General features: G+C 49.8%; 1 protein-coding gene across 6 annotated transcripts in view; it reads right to left on the reverse strand.

The window, feature by feature from the left end:
* Nucleotides 1-23,635, reverse strand: part of YAF2 (YY1 associated factor 2) — a 150,380-nt gene that overhangs the window by 13,315 nt on the left and 113,430 nt on the right. For all 6 annotated transcript variants that reach the window (XM_069627994.1, XM_069627992.1, XM_069627995.1 and 3 more), the window contains one exon: nucleotides 8,235-8,444. In XM_069627994.1, coding sequence (XP_069484095.1) covers nucleotides 8,235-8,444 — 210 coding nt within the window. The remainder of the gene's footprint in view (nucleotides 1-8,234; nucleotides 8,445-23,635) is intronic.

A 23,635-nucleotide genomic window follows, 5' to 3' on the forward strand; every position in this document is an offset into this window, starting at 1 on the left:
AAGGTTCAAACATACTTTGGATTAAAAGGTAAGTCATTGACAGTGAATGTTCCTGCAAAGAAAGAGTGAGACTACCAGCCCTTAGTGTCAAAAAGAGTCCATATACGAGTCCTACGCCCAAACACCACCACATGGGGAAAGGCAAACATAGCACCAAGTGGACCGCACATTTGAATGCTTTTCAAATAGGGTCATGGGTGACTTCTGCAATCCAGTCCACTGAATTCAGAATAGCAAAGCCAACAGCCCCAGAGACCAGAGGAGTGTTGGGGACATCCAGGCTCACCATGGGACACTGCAGCAGTGGGCTCCTGGTTGTGCGTTTGAGGCTCCTGCCGACAATCCTGTGAGAAGTACATACCCTTGGATGGGGAGAAAACTGGCCAACATTCAATCCTATGAGCTGCAGGAGCACCCCTCAGAAACAGCAGCAGACAGACAGACAGGAGCACCAGCAGATTCAACCTCGGACAGGATCAGCAGGTACTAGGTAGCACAGCAGTAAGACCTGGTCCCAGGAAGGCCCTTCACCTTGGTAAAGGATGACCGCAGCAAGGTGAATTAGTATTTGCAGTGCAGGTAAGGTGACCACAATGTTCCCAGCTCAAGCCAATCCAGCCCCAGAAATATTTAGGCAGAATGCAGCACAGGGGTCAAGGACATCTAGACCAGCAAGCAGGACTTCAGATTGGTTGGTGCCACCAATTTAAGGGAGCAAGTCAACACTTGCAGGAATCCCCTATCGAGCTGAAAAAAAAGGTCTTCACTTCATAGTGGTTGGCTGAGCCAAAACTGGTAAGGGAAGTATTCCTCTTGCATCAATCTACACAGGCTACTTGTCAAGCAATGACTTGGAACCCCTCCTTAGAGAAGGCAAATTCAGGCAAGAATGGGATCCCAGCTCCACAATGCAAAGGACCTGCAGCATTTAAATTGGCTGCGTCTGTCCAATAGCGTACAGCCAGCAACCCCACATGTGCCCAGTAACATGACAACACTGGCTGGATTGTGGGTAGGGACCAGACAGTCCCAATCCTGAATTCCAACCACTTCCGGCCAGTGTTTGGTCTACCTAGGAACCCTTCATAAGTGCATGATAATCTATATAGTTGTTTCTGACCTGAGAGGGCAGTAAGTCTGCTAAAAAAAAATAAAAAAAAGAATGGCAGAAAGAACTGGACTTGAAAGATGAGGAACAGCCATTTTGAGGATATGATTCTCAAATGAGGCAGGTCATATCAGATTGTTAGAGTGAAAAAAAGAATCAATTCTTTTACACCAGTTTTTTTCTGTGCACATCACTAAAGTAGCCACACTTGGGGGGGGGGGGGGGGGGGGGGGTGGAAGAAGAAAAGGGATGTGTGTCCCTGCAGCACACCACTGAAGGTGGCATGGGATGCCATATAACAAAGTTGTAAAGGGAACAGAAGATGCACTCCCCTCCCTGCACTTTGAGCCTGGAGGCCTACCGAGTGCACCCAAAACAATACCAGATTAGCAGGTGACGAGAGGCTATAAAGACCGCACTCAGCCCAAAAGTCATAGTACAAATCCATGGCAGATATGCTGGGGTTCCAATTGAAGTTACTGGAAGAAAGTTACAAAAAGCAAAATCTTTTCTAATAATGTTGGTGGAGTGCTACAGTACAACCAAGTGCAGCCCACCCCTCCCCAGTTATCCATCTATCCATGTATAGCCAATAGGCCTCAGAGCGCTTACCAAAGACAAACGTAGTACATAAAACATTGGTGCAACCGGGTTCTGGTACTCCAAGAGATGAAGAGGGGTGAAAGTTGGTTAAACTGTTCCTTCATCAAACAGCCAGGTCTTAAATTATTTCCTAAACATGACAAGAGATTAACGGGATGGGGAAAGGAGTTCCAGACCATAGGCGCCCATAAATTAAAGTTAGTGCCACCAATTTAGGTGCAGTACCTGCTAAGCATTTAAAGACCATGACTGCACCTTTGAATTGTTCAACCGGGAGCCAGTGTAACTTCCTCCTTCAAATGAAATCTTGGATCGTCGGCTTAGCCAAAAAGCTGCCCGGACTGCTCCATTTTCAATAGTTTGCATTTTTACGATATTAGCCTTCGAGGTACCCATTAAATGACTATTGCAGTAGTCTAATTTAGAGTTTATTATGGCTCCAGCAATCAAAGCCAAATTTTGCTCAGTCAAATATGGTCTAATTTGCCACAGTAGATTGGTGTAAAAAGCACACATGGATTTTAAATATGATGCCTGCCTCTTAAAAGAGAGATGGGAGTCCATAAAAATTCCTAACGTCTTAACATGCTCCGAAACCAAGATACGGTTGTTGATTTTAAAACTTCAGTATTGATCATTTAATTATTTTAGCTTTTGAGAGGTACCAACTAGCAGTAGTTCAGTTTTTGCTTTGTTTAAGGCTAATGTGTGTCGCCATCCATTTTTGTATAGCGTGAAACACCTCCCGAACACTTTGGGCATCTTTTTAGTAGTTTCCCAATAGCTCAGACCAGTTGGGTGTCGGTGTAGTTTGTGACATAATAACTTGGAAAAAATATTAAAAAGCCGGAGAGACAAACATGACCCCTGAGGGACACCACAAAGCAGCAAGGTTTAAAATGGAGGTGAAATCTCCCTTTGCCACGGCTGCCATTCTGGGTCCCAGAAAGGATTTAAACCAGTTAGGTGCTGAGGGAGAGCATCTACCAACTGTAAAAGCCTTTCTGCTAGAAGATCATGATCGATCAGATCAAACGCAGAAGAAAGATCTAGCAACAGGAGTAAAGCTGTGTTGCCCATTTCAATAATGGTTGCAATATTCGCCTGCAGATCTAGAAGGCTGTCTCATTGCCATGATTGGCATGAAAGCCTGAATGTTCTGCTGCAAGAATATGGTTATTGTCTACAAATTTCGGATATTGCATACATGCAATCCTGTTGATTATTTTTAATAGGAATGGCATGCTTGTAATAGGCCTAAAGTTTCCTGGGACGGATGAGTCTAGGTTATCTTTTTTATGAGCGGGGTGTTCCAGCCTTCTTTTATGTTCCCAAGCACATATGATTTATCAAAAAACTGGTTCACAAAACGGGTAACCCATGGAGCCAATGCACTTGCAAAATCCTTGAAGAGCTTGCAGGGAAGAGGTCCCATTTACAAGAGGAGGGTTTGAGGTTGTGAATAACCTCTAGGACCTCCATCTCGGATACCTTTTTAAAAGATAGATTTGATCTGGGGGGATTTGGATTTTGGGGGTTCGCTGTCACAGTAGATTTAGCTGTTCTCCAATGGCCTGGTGTTCTGTTTTATGTCCTCTCCTGCATCCTCATCAACGCCAGATCAGTCACCAGAAACAACTTTCATGCTAAACCATGTTCTCTACATGGAACCAGGTAAAGGGCATCAACAAAACTAAAAAACTTCTCATCTCTATGGCGCTCGGGAAGGAATGCTAATGTAGTGCTGGCATAGCACTAGCAGTTTTTTGGAGGAGCATCTGTTGGAGATTCTGGAAGCAGTGCTAGAACAAATGAAATGCAGGAGGCCAGTGTGATGCTGGCGTACTAGCCTCGTCAGGGAAGGAGGAGGGAGGCCCATTTGCCTCTGAGAATTGGTCCGGTCCTTGTGTTGGGTGGGGAACCAGGAAACACTGCCCATCTCATACAGTTTTCTAGTGCGGATATGTTGTGTTGCACACCTCAGAACTCGAAGCCCAATCCTCTTCCCATACACTTGCCAGTCTTCTCTATTCGAGGAGATGAGCCGACACAGGAACGAGCACCAAAAAGAGCGACCCGGAGAGGAGGCTCAAACGTTGCTGCAGAGGAGAAAAGAGCATCTCTATGCGCAGCAGTAACTATGTGAACTATTAATTCTCATTTCCGTTCCCCGAGCCCACTTTCCGATTCTATAAAATATTTGAACATGTGAAATTACGTTCTGCTGATCAGCAAATGCTAGTCAGTTTACACGTTTGCCTGGCTAACCAATACCCATCACTAGCAGAAGACTTTCTACTCAACCACCACCAGCCGCTCTACTCCCCCACTGCGACCCCCTTGCCCCCCATTATTCGAAACACAGACCCCCCCTCCCTACCTCCCATGCCCAAAACCAGTCCATCCTCTCCCCTTTCTCCCCACCCCTGCTTATGCCACACATGCCCGCCCCCCCACACAGCATCTGCCTCCTTAACCCCCTACCCACTCTGTTCAGCACAATGCCCCCACAACCCCTCTCTTGCACCCTCATCAACGCCTAATCAGTCGCCAAAAAAAAGCACATGTCTGACCTCATCTCCGACGAAAACCCAGACATCCTTTTCATCACTGAAACCTGGAATTCTGTTGACTTCCTCCTATCTGCACAAAAGGCCCCCACCCCGCCCCCCAAGCTACCCCTTGGCTCTACAATAGAGCCAGGAGAGCAGGTTGTATAGCCATCCTCCAAAAACCCCACCTCACACAGTTACAGGTCGAGAACCCTGCAAGGATGACTGCAAATCCCTGCTAGTTAAATTCCAATCCTCTCCCTCAGCTTCCTCCTCCTCTACAGACCCCCAGGTTATAACGGAACCATGCAGACTACAAGTGACTCTGTATTGGCCATACTGCTCTCTCACTGTTCTTGGTGATCTGAATGTCTGGTTTTGACACCCCCTCCAGCCCCATTTGACAACATGAAGCCCTCAATCTGGTCCAACTCATATCAGGCCCCACGCACATTGTAGGTTCAGCTCGTCCAACCCGATCTCATGCACCCCCTCATCTCACGCACCCCCTTTGGAACAAGATAACCATCTGTACTGATCTTTCCTGCGCTTTACTCTCCTCCCTTCCAAATCTTCCAACCAGGGAGGAAACCCCCTCCCAGAGACCTTTTTGATCAATGGCTCTCAGACGCTCCACCCCCCTTAACATTCTCAAAACCCCCCCTTGCACCAGACAGGTCCTTTCCCCAGGTGATTCAACCCCCGCCATAAATTCTTCAAAACCCTCAAACACCGCCTGAAACAAAGCCACTCTGGCTAGACAGAAAAGCGCCTACAGATGCAAAATTAGGAAATCCAACATGCCTTCTTCACCTCCCGCATTGCCAATGCAAATAACACATGCAAAGACCTTCTACAGTTTAAGACCACCCCCGATCTTCCACTCTACCCTGCCCATCTCCCAGGCACTCTGCGACACCCTTTCTAACCATTACTTAAACGTAGCCATTGAAGGGAACCTTGCCATCCACGCTGAACTAGCAAGCCCTTCCGCCCATATACCTACAGCCCCCCATTCGCTGCCCCCAACTCGCACCCTTTTCAGCTCCTTCTCTACAATCCTGAGTTCTCAAAGCTTCTCTCAATAGCAGACCCTCTGGTTCCCTGCAGGATCCTTGCCCCCGGCTCTCCTCAAAAACATACACGCCAGAGCTCTATAATCCGCAACTCACCAACAGCAGGTATCTTCCGATCACCATACAAAACCTCTCGCATCAAACTACTCCTAAAAAAGCCCCCTTGACCTCGTCCTCCACTCCAACTACTGGCCCACATTGAACAACCACTTCCTAGCCAAATTACTAGATTGCACGGCATATTCCAAGCTCTGCCTCTTCACTGAGGTCCATGGCTTCTTGACCCTGCGCATTCTGGCTTCAGACCCCTCTGTGGAACTGAATCCCCGTGGTCTCCATCTGGGATGACCTGAAAAGCACAGCAGACCGAGGGCTCTGCTGCTCTCATCCTTGTCCTCAGCAGCCTTTGACATGATAAACCACTCCATCTTCACGAAAAAAAACTTTGACCTATGCATAAGGGACTCCGCCCACAGATGGATCTCTTCTTTACTCTCCCAAATAACTGCTCTTCTCTGCCCCCTGCCCAGTCCCCCACCCCCTCCTCTTCAACCTCTACCTTTCGCTCCTCCTCAAGCCTATCAGTTCCAACAATCTCACCTGTTACAACTATGCTGACAACACCCATATCATCCTCAAGATTCCCAACTCCCCTTCCTACCCCCTGCCAGACCTTGCATCCCGCCTTAGACATTGACCTCTGCACGTCAAACAATCACCTGCTCCTCAGCCCCAGAAAAAACGAAATCCTAATCTGCATCAAAACAGCTTTCCTTCCCAAACCTATCCCATGGCTGCATTCATTAGGACCCATACCCACTGCATCCCTATCAGTCAAAAACCTAGGATGTACTTTTAGCTCAGACTGGACACATCATGGCAGTCTCCAGATCATGCCCCTTCCACACCTGCCTCCCTAGTCAAGTGGATCTTTCCTTCTCGCTTACACCCATCTAGTTTCCACAATCATGGCCATCATCCTCTCATACACAGACTACTCTAACTGCCAACCTAGGCGCACCTACATACCAACTGAGAAAGCTTCAACAGATTCAAGACTCTGCAGCAAGGATCCTCTGTGCAATCTCCCCCAGAGAACCTCTCCCCCACACCCGGACAATTGACTGGCTGCCCATCAGCCGAAGGGCCTCCTTCAAAGTCATGTGCATAGCACACAATTCATAAGAAAGGCATGGAGTTCCTCCAAAACAAGCTCACTCGCAACCACCCCACCAACACCGCCAGATCAGGTGCCATACACCACCTCGTAGCCCCTCCTTTCAAATTCTCCAGATTACGAGGTGCCGGTTTGTCTGTCCTCGCACCCATTTTCTGGAACTCCTTCCCCCTGTGCCTCATAGGATCACCTGGCCTACAGGAAAGCCATCAAAACCTGGCTGTTCTGCACCTCCGACTTCCTGATCCAACCGCCTCTCGCACACAAGTTTAATGCTGCAGTTCCCTCTCCTCCTGCAACCCATGCCACACACTCCCCCCACCTGCCCTTCTGTCAGCTACTAGTCTTTATGCCTTTCAACTGTTATGCTCTGCCACCCACCCTTCCTTGTGGGACATTACTCCACCAACATGCACCTTCAACAAATCTCTACACTGGGCCAGGTATTGCACTCATATGGGCTTGGAGGGTGGGCAATGCATAGCACTTAAAATGCACCTTAGGAAAAATCACGGTGATCATCCCATAGGAGGACAATCAGGCACCTTGGACCCTCACTCGTGGGTGGCACTGAGGGTGGGCCATGATGCTCATGTAATCATGAAATGAGGACCTTATCTTCACACTAGCCTGAACTAGGGATGGCCATCTCACACTCCAAGAACCTCTCAAAGGGTGAGTATTATGCATTTATCTAGCACTTAGATCGCTATGAAACATAGCACTGCTTCTTGGACATAGATAAAACACAGGAAGTAGACAACGTTTGTACAGCCAACCCATTTCTCCTATCGCACGCCTTCGCAACTTAGCGGTCAGCACGGTCTCACCCCACACACCATGCACTCAAATAGAACACAAACACTTTTGCACATCATCTCAGCCATAAGAATAAGCTACTTTTTATGACAAAAACAAACTGTAGCTTCCCACATAACTATCTCCTTAAACACAACCCCCCCCTTTTTAGCCCATAGTATACCTCTGCTGCGGCCCTAAATACTACATTTCCAGATGGGCGACTAGCAGGGCGCAACCCACCCTTACATTAATTGTAATGGCTGAAATGCACAAACGCCAAATTGTACATCCCAAATTCTGACTAAACATTGCACAGTAAATGGTTGTTAGGGTTAAATGGCTTTACTCTGAGCAGCTCCTGCAAGGCCACCTTCACGGAGGCAGCAGGCATACAAATGCCATGTGAGTGGTTGCCCATGTATGTAATCTATGGGTGCTAGAAGACTAAGGCAAGCGTTGGTTATGAAAAGTGGGAGACTAAACATACTATCCAACTTCAGGAATTCTTTAAAGACTGTGCAAAGCACAATTACTAGTATGGGTGAGGGTAACCCTAAAGCCTCATCTCCATTTCATTCTTAGTTGTGTGGCTGGTGTCAGTTTTTGGGTCCAAGTTCATGAAGGATATTCTGTCAAAAAGAGTCCAAGTGGTTTGGCCCTTGTGATTTGCATGGCTGTGCTTGTTTGCCTGTATGGTTCCAATGGGTCTCTTCGTCCCGGTACAAAGTGGCTATTACATAGTAGGGATTTCATTGGCTAGTATGTCTCTTGTGGTCTTGTGAAGAGCCAGTGTATTCTGAACTAGGTGATCAGCATATCTACAACAGATCTGTCCAAGAATAATTTGCATTTTTGTCTACAAATACAGGTTAAAACCAGACTACATGGTATAAAGTCAAAGTGATCTTGCAGGTTACCTGGATTTGTTATGGCTGTTTGTGTTTATAGGTATGTCCTGTTCACTCTTCTCCTTTTCGACTTTTTCTTTTTCCACCTTCTCTTTGTCCACTTTTTCTACTTTATCCTTTTCCTTCTCTTTTTCTTTCTTCTCTTTTTTTACTTGTGTGGGTGGCACAAATTGCTGGGTCACCTGTTGTGCAACCAATTGGGCAACAGGTCGCGGTTTCCTACACAGATGTATGAAGGTATGTGAATTAAAACTGAATACTAGACCAACACATTTTTTTCAACAAAAAAAAACACCAACACTTGCAAACTCATCACAAGTAAGAATTAAATGCTTCAAAACCGCATCTTACTGGAAATCTCAATTTCCATTGTAAAGACATGAACCATGGAAAACCAGTTTAAGAACTAGACCATTTATTTGATTTTTATGAAATCAGGAGAGCCGATTGCATCCAATTAAAGCACAGTCATTGTAAACACTGCACGAGGAGAACAATAGACTTTTAATGTTACATTTGCAACTAGGGAAGAGCCCATCAGGTTGCTCAAATGGCAGGCTTTATTTAACAGTAGAAGCGACACTCCAAGCAAACGGTTTGCTGCCCATCACCCTGTTCTCGCTGCCCCAGATGCACACAGCCCTTGCAGTGAAGGTGGAAACAATAGCCCATAGCCATCTTTCCTTAAGGCTTGCAGGGTGTCCCAACAGGGTAGGAATGGAACAAGTTACTTACCTGTAACTGTTGTTCTCCAGCATGGGTCTGGCATGGATTCACATGCTCATGAATATTCCCCGTCGTCAGGCTGGGAATCCTCGGTAAAGAAAAAACCAGTATCAGTTTCGTTTCTGATCTGTCTTTCGTAGTAATAACCAATCACTGGTCTCTGCGTCATACTGACCACAGCCAATGACTGCCCTCTACCTAAGCACCGCCTCTGGCAGCCATCTTCAGATTTGGAAGCACGTGAAGTGGCAGTATGACCAAGTGAAGAGCCGCAGAGGGGTAGGCGGGAGGGTTCGCATGTGAATCCATGCCAGACCCATGCTGGAGAACAACAGTTACAGGTAAGTAACTTGTTCCTTCTCCAGCATGGGGTCTGGCATGGATTCACATGCTCATGAATAAAGAATACATAGCAGTACACACATGCACAACCACGGGAGGTGGCAAAGGCTCAACATTAAGCATCACATCAACTCAACATTAAGCATCTTACCTCCTCACCAGGCTCACCTCAGGCGAACAGGTTGCGCAGCACTGCTTGGCCGACCCTGGACTCCTCCCTGGAATCCCGGTCGACGCAGTAGAATTTCGTGAAGGTGTGCGTCGACCTCCACGTAGCAGCCCTGCATATGTCCAGCAGGGGCACACCAGATAGGAACGCCGTGGTAGCTGCGATCGCTCTGGTGGAATGGGCTCTCGGACGGCCAGGCAGCGGTCGGTTTGCCAACCAGTGACAGTACATGATACAGCCGGAGAGCCATCTGGAGATGGAAGCCTTCGAGAGAGCCTTCCCCTGATTGACAGGTCCAAAGTTCACAAAGAGTTGTGACGTCTTCCGAAAACCTTTCGTGCGGTCCACGTAGAACTTCAGCGCTCTAGCTACATCCAGCGAGTGCAAAGTCCTCTCAGCCGGCGACGAAGGCGACGGGAAGAACACAGGTAACACCAAGGGTTCGTTGAGATGAAAGTCCGACGGTACCTTGGGCATGAAGGAGGGGTGCGTCCTGAGCACTACCCTCGTGTCGTGGAAAGTCAAGTACGGTGCCTTGCAGGAAAGGGCCTGGATCTCTCCCACTCGTCGTGCGGAGGTGATGGCCACGAGAAAAGCTGTTTTCCACGATAGAAACTTCAACGGGGCCGAGTGCAGAGGCTCGAACGGAGGTCCCATGAGTTTGGTCAGTACCACGTTGAGCTCCCACGCCGGGGCCGGAGCCTTCACCGGCGGGAACGATCTGAACAGTCCCTTCATGAACTCTTTCACCAGACGATGAGACCACAAGGACGTCCGGCCCGTGGTTCTGGTGTATCGGGAGATCGCAGCAAGATGAATCTTGATGGACGCGTGTGCCAGACCAGCTTTGGCCAGCGTCAGCAGGTACGGCAGCACTTGGGGAGCCGTAATCCGTAGAGGGTTAATCTTCTGTGCGTGGCACCAGACAGAGAACCTCTTCCATTTGTGTCCGTAGCATTTAAGAGTCGAGGACGCCCTGGCCTTTGCAAGAACCTCTCTGCAGTCGGCCGGTATGTCGTATCCTCCAAACTCTAGCGCTGCAGGAGCCAGCCCTGCAAGTTCAGCGACTTCGGGTCGTGGTGGAGGATGGCGCCTCCTTCCCTGGAGAGTAGATCCGCGTCCGCCGGCAGCTTGATTGGCGGGGACGCCGACAAGTCCAGAAGGTCCGGGAACCATATCTGCCTCGGCCACGCAGGTGCGACGAGGATCATCCTGCACCGTGACCTCTTGAGCTGGTTGACGAGCCGGATTAGCAGAGGCAAGGGAGGGAACGCGTAGAGGAACAGGCCCTCCCAGGGGAACGAGAAAGCATCGCCCATGCTCCTCGTCTGGGGAAACCTGCTGGCGAACCTCCGGCACTTGGTGTTCGTCGCCGTCGCGAACAGGTCGATCTGGGGTGTGCCCCACCGTCGGAAGAGGCGATCCACCAGATCCTGCCGTAGTTCCCACTCGTGGCACGAGCGCAGCTCCCTGCTGAGTGAGTCGGCGATGGTGTTTTTTATCCCTGCCAGATGAAACGGCACCAGAAGAATCCCTTGGGCGACGGCCCAATGCCACAGGTCCTGCGCCTCCTTGGACAGCGCTGGGGACCTGGTTCCGCCCTGTTTCCTGATGTAAAACATGGTGGTGGTGTTGTCGGTGAAGATCCTCACCACCTTGCCCTTGAGGGACGGAAGGAAGGACCTGAGGGCCCAAAACACTGCACGGAGCTCCAGGACGTTGATATGCAAGGACTTCTCCGTCGGGAGCCAGAGTCCCCTTGCGTGCAGATTTTCGGTGTGCGCTCCCCACCCTTCTAGGGAGGCATCCGTGGTCACAGTCACCTGGTGGGCTGGGGTCTGGAAGTCCATGCCCGCCGTCAGATGCGCGCGGGTGCCCCACCACCGTATCGCTCGTCGGAAACTCTCGTCGAGCTTGATCCTTTCCTCGAAGCTGCCCGTCGTCTGGATCCAGCGCGCATCCAGGAACTCTTGCAACGGGCGCATCCGGAGCCTGCACATGGGAATGAGGTAGATGCAGGAAGACATCATCCCGAGGAGGGACTTGATGGACCTCACCTTGGCCGCGTCGGCCACCAACATCCGTTGCACCTTGCCCAAGATGGTCCTGGTCCTCTCCTCCGACGGGGAGGCCAGAAGGGACACTGTGTCGAGCCTCGCTCCCAGAAACAGTGCGACTTGCGCGGGCACCAGGTGGGATTTGGCGTAGTTCACGGAGAATCCCAGGTCCGTGAGGAGTTGGACGGTCCTTGCCGTGTGGACCACGGCGAGCTCCCTCGTCTTGGCGCGGATGAGCCAGTCGTCCAGGTAGGGGTAGACGTGAATCCCCTCGCGGCGCAGCTGCGCCGCCACCGGTGCGAGGCACTTGGTGAAAACCCTGGGTGCCGACCGCAGTCCGAAGGGAAGGGCTTTGAACTGGTAATGACGCCCTTGGACCACGAATCTGAGGAATTTTCGGTGCCCCTTTAGGATGGGAATGTGGAAGTAGGCATCCTCCAAATCCAACGACGATAGGAAGTCTCCTTCCTCCAGCTGACCCAGGACGTGCTGGAGGGTGACCATCCGGAACTTCTGCGCCTTGATGAACTTGTTCAGGCGTCGCAGGTCCAGGATGGGGCGCCATCCTCCCGTCTTCTTCTTCACGAGGAAGTAACGCGAGTAGACTCCGGAGCCCCGAAGCCTCTTTGGGACGAGTTCGATGGCGCCCTTTCTGAGCATCGCCTTTACCTCCAGGAGAAGTTGAGGGACGTGAAGTTCTTTCCTGGCCACGGGGGGGACGCGCGGGCACCTTCTTTGAAACTCGAGCGCGTGGCCCCGGGCCAGGGCGTCCAGCACCCAACGGTCGGTGGAGATGGACTCCCACACGCTGACGAAGCCCGCCAGCCGGCCTCCCACCGGGGTGCTTCGGTGGGGGCCCGACCCCACGGCCGGTTCAATCCTGCTTGGACGCGGCCTTGCCGCCTTGGCCTCCTTGGCGACGACGGCGGGGGCCGCCAGACTTGCCTCGTCCTCTGTAGGCCTCTTGCGACGACGAGCGGGCCGCTTGACGGTAGGAAGCGAAACCGCCGCCGGAACCTTTGGAGGCGCCCTTGCCTCCGCCGCTCCGAAAGGGCGTCCGCCGTTGCTGCAGCACTCCAAGGGCCCGGGCCGTCTCAGTATCCGCCTTGATGGCCTGAAGGGAATCGTCCACTGTCTTCCCAAACAGGTTGTTCCCGTCGAAGGGCATGTCCAGGACCCTGTTCTTGACGTCCTGCCGAAAGTCCGTAGCCTTGAGCCATCCGCGACGTCGAAGGCAAACGCCGTTGCCCATCTGGCGGAACCCAGTGTCGGCGATGTCCGTCGCCACGGTGATGGCGTGGTCCGAGGCCACCTCACCTTCCTGCAGGATCTCAAGGGCCTCCGCCCTCTTGTCGTCCGGCAGAAAATCCAGCAGGGGAGCTATCTTGTACCAGAGTTCCCTGTCGTAGCGGGCCACGATAGCCAAGGCGTTGGCCGCTTTAATCGTCGTCGCCGCCGACGAGATGACTCTGCGTCCCATGGCATCCAATTTCTTTCCCTCGCCGTCCGGCGGGGAAGTCGACGTGGAGGCCGCACCCCCCCCCGCTTTCTTCCTGGCTGCCGCGGAGACGACGGAGTCCGGGGTAGGCTGCGCCCGGAGGCATAGGGGGGCCGAGTCCGGGACCCGGTACTTTTTCTCGTACCGGTCTCTTTTCGCTGGCGTCGTGGAAGGGTTCTTGAGGAGGGAAAGGCCCTCATCCCAAATGTCGTCCAACAGAGGCACTGCGAGGACCGTCTTCCTCTTGGTCTCGCGCCGTTGGTAAAGGAAGCCTTCCTTTTTCTTCTCCTCAGGGCAGAGTTGGAAAAGCTCGGATGCCCTGGCGATCATTGAGTGGAACGATCCAATCTCGTCGGGCGGAGAAGCCCTGGGGGGAGGCGACGACGGAAAATCCTCGTCGTATGCCTCGTCGTCCGTACCCGTCGCTGCCGTGTCAGTCCCCGTATCATCCCCTCGGGTGGACGGGGAGGAGGGCTGGACGGGGCGCGATGGTTGAAAAGGAGGCGGTGGATGGATCCTTCTTTTCTTGGTAGGGGGAACACCAGAAGGTCCCGGTTCTGGATCCCCCGACGGGAGAGGTTCCTCCGTCGGTAACGGTAGTCTCGTCCTTATCTCGGAGCATAAGGACTGTATAGCCAACAAAATGGCCGCTGAGTTGTCTTGCGGCGCTGGCAGAGGGGAATCCGACGGGCGAGCAGGGGCCCCGTCGGTATCCTCGACGATGTCGTCGTCGTCACCTGCGTCGGGGCCCATTCCGACGGGCTGGTCTTGTTCCACGCCTAGGCCGTGGCTTAAGACCTCGATCAGTTCCTCTTCTGAGGTTGAGGCCGAATCTACGACGACGCCCTGCCCCCCCTTCTTCCCCACGGAGGGTTTCACGGGGGTCCTATCGATGGGCACGAAAGAAGACTCCCTCCGAGGAGGCAGGGAGATTCTGGGCCCCGAGGCCGCCACCACTGGTGCAGCCTCCACAGGCTGGGCCAGGGCCGCCGCGACCGTTTCGATAGAGGGCTTGGTCGAATGGATCAAGGCCTTCACCACCTTAGGTGCGCTCACCGCCTTATCCTTGAGGGAGGGGGCACTGCCACGCTCCTCCTCTGCCTTAGAGCTCGACCGGGGTCTCTCCAGGAGCTTCGCCGGGTGCTCGGCCTTCCTCTTACCCGACCCAGAGCGTTGGCTCGTGGTTGATGGTGCCGGGGAGGGTGCGCCCTGCCTGGCGCCCGTAGAGCCCGACCGTTCGGCGCTCCCGGTGCCAGCGGACTCGCGGTGCTTGGCCTTATGTTGGGCCCCCGTCGCCGGGGCGCCCTCAAAGGTCTTAGAAGACCGCTCAGATTTCTTCTTCTTCTCGCCAGACGGGCTCTTACCCTCCAGCCAGCTGGCGAGACGTTGATGGCGGTCCTTCATGGTCCGTTCCGACATGTTGCCGCAAAACGCACAGTCCTTCTCCACGTGCGTCTTGTCCCCATGAAGGCAGTAAAGGCAGAAAGAGTGTTCGTCCTCCTTGAAGACGTTCTGCAGCTGGCATCCAGGGCAGGCCCTGAACAGCTTTCCGGGCGTCGAGCTTCCCTTCTCCTGGGCCATCTCCGAGACCGGGCCTGAGAAGCTTCTGGAGTCCTCCGAAGTGTAGCTCGACGAAATCTTCACCCTTGAGGGGCACAGATGAATCCGACACGGGTCCCCGTTGATCGGATGTAGGATCGGTGGAGCTTGAGGCTCTTTTGACCGAAAGAATCGAAGTTTTTGTGAAAAAGCGCGAAAAAATAGCACTAACGCTCGAGAGCAATAGCACGAGGATCCCAACACATGAACGTGCGGTAAAAATCTGAAGATGGCTGCCAGAGGCGGTGCTTAGGTAGAGGGCAGTCATTGGCTGTGGTCAGTATGACGCAGAGACCAGTGATTGGTTATTACTACGAAAGACAGATCAGAAACGAAACTGATACTGGTTTTTTCTTTACCGAGGATTCCCAGCCTGACGACGGGGAATATTCATGAGCATGTGAATCCATGCCAGACCCCATGCTGGAGAAGGAACACTTACCAGAATTCAGAAGGAAAAAAAAAAGAAGCAGAGGGTGCCGTTAGCGGGTTTTATTTTGTAAAGTCCACCCAAAGGACTTTAAGACTCTCTACTTGGCAATACAGAGCACCAACTTCTAGTATAGGTCTGTAACACTCAAGCTAATGGTAGTGTAGCATAGCAGCCAAACATATAGCGAGAGAAGGCGGTAGGATGGTGCAAAGAACTTGTAGCATCCGTATGGTCCAAAGAAACTTAGTCATGTAAAAAAATGGTTTACATGTTTATAAAAACACAGGTAAAGAGGATTCTTTAGAAAAGGTAAACACTATCACAATAAGCAAACAATATAAAACCAATGGAATACAACCACAGTGTAAAAGACGTTTAGAATGGCAGTATGCCAGTCAAGGTAAGTAAATATCACTTTGTATTAAACCAGGTTATACTTTCTAGAATGGCAGTAAGCAATTCAAAGGTGAGCAATAATAACCTTGTAATACTTTCTAGAATAGTATACACATCCTACATTAAGTAAGAACCCAACAGTTATTTTGCAGAATGGTCTTCTGCAATTCTAAGGTGTGTAATAACTTAGTCAGTTATTCAGTTTTATCTTTACAGGACAGCCAACCTCAACGCCAAACTCTCAGCAGTGCACAAACGGGCCCCCAATACCTACAATTCAAGATTACCACTGACCCAACCCACACCCAAAGGTCAAGCACAGTCCTTGTACTAGCGATCCCTGCCTCCAATTCACCCAGAATCGGAGGGTCCACCAACTCAACCCTAGCGCCAGCTTTGTGAACTGACTGCCGCCCCGCATTAGACATCGCCAAGCTTGCATGGCTTTCCGGAAGGCACTCAAAACCTGGTCCTTCCCCTAATAACACAAGGGACCGCTCTGACCACTCCTTCCACCACTTCCAAGAAATGGCTTCAATACAGGCCCTTCAATAGGCTCTCAGGCCAGGTGATATCTACCTCCAACTAGGTGGAGCCACTGCCCAAGACGTTAAACCTGAATCATAGTACCACTTATGTACCTTCGTCATACGGACCATAATCATTGCCTTCCTCCACCAGGTATACACTACGCTCAGAGGCCAAGCGACATCTATCTCCAATTATCTGATCTAGTGTGCTAGACTTGTAACCCAAGCATTAATAGCACTTATGTTCCAACGCCATGACCCGAGCTTGATCATTGCCTCCTACAGATATGCACTATGTTGTCAGTCCAGGAGAGGTCTATCCTTGCTAATCGTACTCATCTGGAAATCTTTGATCAGAACTACACACCCAGGACTAGCACTTCAATCTTGCTAATCCTACCTATCTGGGAATATATTTAGCTCAACTACCGAGCAAAGGCCTTCCTAGCACCTATATTGATACAATAGGATTTAGGCCAGACCTAGTTGTCATTGTCCAACAGACGTTCTCTGGATCATTTGCTGCTTAATCTGATCGGTCTAGGAATGGACCCTGCAAATCCCTTCACGTTGGATGCAGCAACACCTGTATTCCGATGCTTCACTGGGCTCGCCCTCCATTTCTTACTGTTACCCACAACGTCCTAATCTCAGATGAGCACACACCCAGCTCTTGCAAGGGGATGAGATACGGTAGCATTTGACAAATTAGAATTATAAATCAGGACGGGAATACCCGACCACCCGCTGTAAACGTTTACTCGGGGGACCCGAAAATGTAAAATAAAATAATAAAAGAAACAATTTGATCCAATATCAACTTATGCTCAACTTTATTCCCACCTTCAGAGCAATACACTCTAGAAGTAAGGCAGTGAAACTGGTGAGGCACAAACAATAAGGGCAGGCTAGATGCTGGATCTTCGGTTTCACAGAGTATCAGCCACCATATCTGGGATGCACTTGTGCGTCCGTTAGTACAGAACTTGAGGCAACCGCACAGTGAGAATGTGCCACCAACAAGCAATTGCAGACTCAGCAAGATAAAGGGATGGCCATAGAGTATGATGCTCAATTTCTAGAAAGATTTTGCAAAAACTGGAATTGCGAGGTAACCAGGACTGTTTCTCTTAAACCTTTCCAGGGGTGTGGGTTCACCCCTGCCAACCTGTGATCTTGCATAAATGAGGATTACAATAAACCAATAAACTGAGCTTAGCACAGGAGAGTTCCAAAACTAGAACCCTACTCCTCTGAAACAATGCAATGCAGCTATACCCCTCGATTAATTCAGTCTAGCTGCACACATACTTATACACCGCCATGATTACCTCAGTCTTTAAAACGCAGCTATACCCCACGAACAATGGCCTAGCTGCACACGTAATCCCATCTCAAACTCCACCACTGCTAGAATGCAGCTACCCAAGTCCAGTTGGCCTTGCTGCACACATTCTACTGATCTCACACAACCACTGCACTACGCCTAGCCCTAGAATGCAGCTACACACCACTTACTCCGCCTGGCTGCACGCATACCGAGTGCACCCAAGCACCATCTACTACACTACTCTCTCCACGGACCTGGACTACGGTCCCTAAGAGCATTCAACCCAAAGCGCATTGGAATCATACCAATGGTAAAAGGTGCCCAATAACACAGCGCTTTAATGTAAGGCTGAGTTGGCCTTCGAGGGATTTGAACCTGCGACCTGCAGATCAAACAGATCACAGCAACAAGCGTTTAACATGCTGAGCCGGCGGGTTACAACCGGAGGATAGCAGGTAAACCCTTTCCATAGCTTGTAGTTACTTTTCAAAACAGTACAAACAATTCAAAAGGAAGTAGGAACTTTGTAATACTTTTCTGAATTCCTATGTAATTCAAAGGGGAGTAATAACTTAGTAATACTTTTTAAAATGGGCACAATTCAAAGTTAAGAACTTGGGTTCAGATCCTTATGACAGAAACCACACCAACACAAGGTAAGTTACTAAGCAACAGAGCCTAGGCTTTAGAAATCCTTCCCTATTTAGTTCTGTGTCTTTTCAGGGGCAGCCTGGGGGTCAAAAGGGCAGGCACAAGCTGTAAAAGTGGAAATCTTCCGTAGCAGAACAGTTCTAGTTGGTAAAAGGGTTCAGGGATGTGAGAGAAGGCTCCATGCAAGCATTTCAGCGTTAGGCCTGGGCAAACATGAATGGGCGAACTCACAGCTACACAAATGACCTCTCTATCCACACAGGAGCGACAGAATGACTCTAGTTAAGTAGCACCTTGAGTCCCACAGTAGGAGTGATGAAGCTGGATGCCTTCACGTAATGTCATCTGTAGACCCGATCTTCTGTTCCTCGGTCATGGGGACGAAAGGAGTGACCCTGGATGGGATTTCACAGCAGCAGCAGAGATCGGGGACTCCCATCAGAGGATTTGTCAAGCAAACGCATATCTGCGGTTTGCCTGCCTTTTTAGATACACCGGTGGAGAACGGTTCTCGTCCAATCGATGCTTGGTCCTGCACTCAGGTGCGGGAACATTGGGGCATTAAATCTTGCTTCTGGATGCCCAGCATGAGTCCACTGAAGTTTCAGCAAGATTCATTCACAGGAAGACGATGTACTGCAGGATGGTCGCAGGGTATTGGCGGTTTGCAGCCCAAGGTCCCAGCACGTCGTGGGATGGCTCAAACTGCAGGTCGTCTTGAGGATTATGCCAACCAGTTTAGAGGAGGATGTCGTCACCTTTAGAGATTCCCTGTCGATTTGAAAACGAGGTCAGGACAGCAGCAGTCACTTCAGCAGGCATCTCTGGTTGTCTTTGTCGGATCTTCTGTTCCAGTGGTCGACCTGCCTTCTGCCTCAGGGACCTCGCCTTTTACCAAACTCTCCCTGCAGTTTACAGAAGGGGGCGGGTGGCTGTCCAATCAGGACAGCCAGCCCCTCAGTGGGAACTGGTTCCATTCAGGCACATCAGCAGACAAGGATAGAGTTTTGGGATCCACCCATGCTTCCTGTCATTGCAGACACTGGAGCCTGGGCGGGCTACAGAAAGGGTTCCAGCTGAAGACAAGACCTCTCGCTCCCAGTATGGTAGAAGGACCAAGAATGAAAAACCACACAAGAAATGGTGAAGAAAGCAAAAGGAGCCACCATGTTGGAATATATAAATGCCACATCATATCATAACATAGTCAACTCTCTTGTGCATAACCATAGCTGTGAATACAGCCTGCGGTGGAAAATTGCACAAGTCGGTAGAAAACGTCCACTGCCACCAGTCACAACTATATGATTGTTACTGTAACCAAAAAGTTACAGGAGAAGAGAGAAAGGGGAATACTAGGTAACCCCTCAACACTCCTAAGGTGGTGTGTGCTGATCTCTCAAAAGGAAAAGCTAACGAGGATAAAAAGCATCCCTCTAACCTGGATAACAGTAGTTTTCAAGCAAGATTAATGAATAGAAAAAGGAGAACCCAAGGGGCTCCCAGCAACACTGCACACAGAGTGTTGTGGGCGGCAAAAGTGAAAAACGGATGCCTTAAAGAAGGTATGGAGGAGAGCATGACTCCATATAAATAAAGTAAAATATATAGAACAGTGTTACCATGATCAGAGCAATAAAAGATTTGTGGGGGCGGGAGGGAAGGCTCCCCTCATTCAAGATAGCAAGAAAAAGGCCCAGAAGTCCAGCAGAGTGCTGGGGGTCTTACTAGGAGAAGGGATTAAGCATAACACTGATAAATCTTCCTAACACACACGACCTTAGCAGTGAAGAGCTTGCAGACTGATGCCTTCACGATGCAGCAGCACAGGACCCAGTCTCTGGATTCTTGGTCGTGGTGACGAAAGGAAGGACACTGGATGGGAACTTCAGCAGCAGTCGACAGAAAAGGCTTCCAATAAAGGATTCTTTGGTGCTTCTTGTGGCTTTGTGAATTTGGCACCCTTTTCAAGGTACCAGATGAAGAGCGGTCGATGCCGAACAGATTCTCCTCGCTTGCTTGGTCTAGCACTCTAGTGAGGGGACTTCAACGAGTGGAATCTTGATTCTGGAGGTCCAGCAGGAGTCCAAAGTTTCAGCGAGATTGGTTCTTCAGAAGACTATGCACAGTACTCCGGCTTGAGGTCCCAGGGTATTTGCAATTTCCAGGCCAGGAAGGTCAAAGCTCGTCGTGGGATGACTCGAAATGCAGGTCTCCTTAAGACCAAATGGTTCCCCACCAGTCCAAGGGGTGGAGTCGTCATCATCATACTTCCAGGTTGCATGGAATAAGGGGTCAAAACAGGCAGTGGTTACACAGCAGGCATATCCGGTCACTGGGATCAGCCACAGCAGTCTTTCTTCGTCCTCATCGGATTCCGCTCAAATGGTTGACTTGTCTTCAGCTTTCAGATTTCAGGCCATTTATTCAGGAACCCAGCCAGCCAATCAACAGCTACTCAAAACTTTCAAAACTTAAGGGGGTGGCTGTCCTAAAGGACATCCATGCCAGAAGACAAAGGGCTGCGGAGGTTCAGACTCTGTGCTCGTTTTCAGTCCTCTCAGCCAATCTGGTGCCTCAGCAAGCTACATAAGTGTTCCTGCCAAAATCAAAAAAGGACCTCCCGCTCCCAGGACAAGCACACTAACAATGTCAAAAAAAGAAAGAAGTCACCATTCTAGATGACTGGTGACCCTTCTGTGCATTACTGAGACAGTCTGCGAGTAAAACAATCACACACAAGTCAGTAGAACACGTCCATTGGCACCAGCCATAATTCTAAGATCGTCACTAATAGAAATGTTACAGAGTAGTGAGAAAGGGGATACTATGCATCTCCTCAACAAGTCACACATGGTGGGGTGGGCTGATCTCGTGGGATTGTAGAAAGGATAACAAGTATCCTTCTACCCTTGGGCATAGCCGACACAAGGAACACGAGAGAAAATAAAAAGGGAAGCCCGAGGGGCAGCCCAGCAACACTGCACAGAAAGTGATGTGTGCTGCAATGGGAAAATGCAGATGCCCAAAAAGTTATAGTAAAGTATAATTCTAAAAATAAAGCATGGAGAGTCATAAAAAAGGACACCCATAAAAAGAGTGCAAAAAGGGCGAGTGGGGGAAAAGGTTCCCACTCATTTAGGAACATCGAAAAAGAATCCACAATTTCAGCAAAAAGTGCTGGGGGTCTCACAGGTGAGGGAGATTTAGCATAAAAATTAAAATCCAACCTAAGAGCGCAATTTGTTCCAGTACATGTTTCTATTACCCCCGCTGTCCCCACATCTCTGCCTAAGATGTTGTACTGTCGGAGGGTATATGATATGATAAGTCATTTATAACACGCCTGTACACAAGTGTTTCTAGGCGCAACAAGACAATGGAGGGAGGACAAAAACTCTTACTAGGCCTTGTTGCATTCCGATCGTGCAAGTGTGGTAGCGCAAAGTGGAAGGGGGGGGGGAAGAGATGGGGAAAGTGCGAGGGGAAAGGGGAAATGCAATCAGGGCACCATTGCTCTGGGTAAGTGCAAGGAGGCAAGGGACTGTTGGGTTGCAGTAGTCCTTAAGCACGCAGAAGGCCGAGAGGCAGTGCAAGGGCGACTGGTTGTGGAGGAGCCTGGTACCCAGTGAGACGTGCCCGGTCATCAGTCAGCGCAGCAGGTTAGAGAAAAAATGTCTGATATTAAAGAGTAAGTAAATAAACTGCCACGGCAACTGCCTCATCTCGAAGGAAATGGGGGAAACGTCCTCAAGACATCTATAACTGACGAGCAATGGGGATACATCTGTGCTCAAACAAAAAGGTTTGTCCTTTAACACAACCTAATATCCTACACTTTAAATATATACATCAGCTGTATTATCCCTCTGCAGAGTTGCATAAATACTACCCTCGAGTCACATGCAAGTGAGCCAATGCCATACTGGGAACACAGATTTTTTTTCCAATTAGGCGTGGCTTTGCAGTAGTAGAACAAGTTACTTCTTACCTGGTAACGTTCTTTTGATGGGATGTTCCTCCGACGTATTCCTGATCTTTGATCATTCGTCTTCAGCTTGCTGGCCTCGGAAATTTTTTTCTCAGTAGAGGGCTCTGCGCATCGACGTCCGTCGAGTTGGTGTCCCTCGACAGCCACCATATCGGCGCCAATGTCACCATACCCATAAAAAGCCACACGCAGCGTCCGTTGCTCAGTTCCGTTTTGTAGCATAAGATAAGTCCTGCATGAATTGGTTATTGACCTTGAAGGATCGTAAACTGCAACCACAAGGGAAGTATGACTGCAGGGAGGGATGGGAGGGGCGATAAGGAATACGTCGGAGGAACATCCCATCAAAAGAACATTACCAGGTAAGAAGTAACTTGTTCTTCGAAGGGATTGTGTCCTCCGACGTATTCCTTATCTTTGATAGACTCCCATAGCAGTGGTGTGCAATTGGAGGTGGGAGTAAAAACGCCATGTTTCCCTTCAGGAATGAACAGAATGTAATACGGCTTTGCCAAACCTAGTCTCTTGACTAGAGGAGGAATCCACGTTGTAAAATCTTGTGAAGGTATGTGCGGACGACCATGTGGCAGCCGCACATATGTTTCGAACCGGAACCCCTCTTTGGAGGGCCGAAGAGCCTGCGATACCCCTGGTTGAATGAGCCCTAAGGTTTTGAGGATGCCCTTTCCCTGCTAGTTTGTAACATTCCAGAATGGCCAAAATAATCCATCTGGAAATGGTCAGTTTTGTTATCGGTAGTCCCAATTTGTGCCCTGAGTAACCTACGAACAGTTGGTCCGCTTGCCTAATCCTAGCAAGTCTGCTGATGTAAAAGCTTAAAGCCCGCCTTGGGTCCAGCCTATGTAGCCTTTCTTCCTCTTTCCCCGGATGGGGAGGAGGATAGAATGAAGGTAAGGTAATTTTCTGAGTGATTTGGAATTCAGAAACCACCTTTGGGAGGAAATTAGGCTTCACATGTAGGACAACTTTGTCTTTATGAAAAATTGTATGAGGGGGTTTACAAGATAGAGCTTGTAATTCGCTCACCCTTCTAGCAGATGTTAGTGCCACTAATAAGACAGTCTTAATGGTGAGAAATCTTAGCGAACAAGAGTGGAGTGGTTCGAAAGGAGTACCCATCAGGAAATGTAAGACTAAATTTAAGTCCCATAAGGTAACTTGGAATGGTCTTGGAGGATAGACAGTTAATACCTTTAGAAGAACAAGTTACTTTCTTACCTGGTAACGTTCCTTCGATGGGATGGTTCGACGACATATTCCATACCTATGACATGTAATCAGCACAGCTGTGGTGATTACATGTCATAGATATGGAATACGTCTGAGGACCCAATCCCCTCGAAATTGTATTACTAAGGGTAATTTGAAATACGATGGCCCCTCTGCAGTGCGCTTGAAGATCGATAGCGCTGCGAGATAGCCCTTGATAGTGCCAACTTGAAGGTCTGAATTTGCTAAATAGAGTAGAAAGGATAACACTGTTGGTGTACCACATGAAAAGGGGTTGATATTCTCTTCTCTACACCAGCTGCAAGATTTGTTCCAACGGCAGCGGTATAAAGACTTTGTTGCTGGCCTTCTGGCCGAAAGCAACACCTCCATGATGTCATCAGGGAGTTTTGCTCCAGATAAGCAAAGCAGACTCTTGAATATGCCCTTTGACGGCT

Source organism: Ambystoma mexicanum, chromosome 12 (assembly GCF_040938575.1).
Source record: "Ambystoma mexicanum isolate Mex_15411 chromosome 12, UKY_AmexF1_1, whole genome shotgun sequence".
NCBI lineage: Eukaryota > Metazoa > Chordata > Amphibia > Caudata > Ambystomatidae > Ambystoma > Ambystoma mexicanum.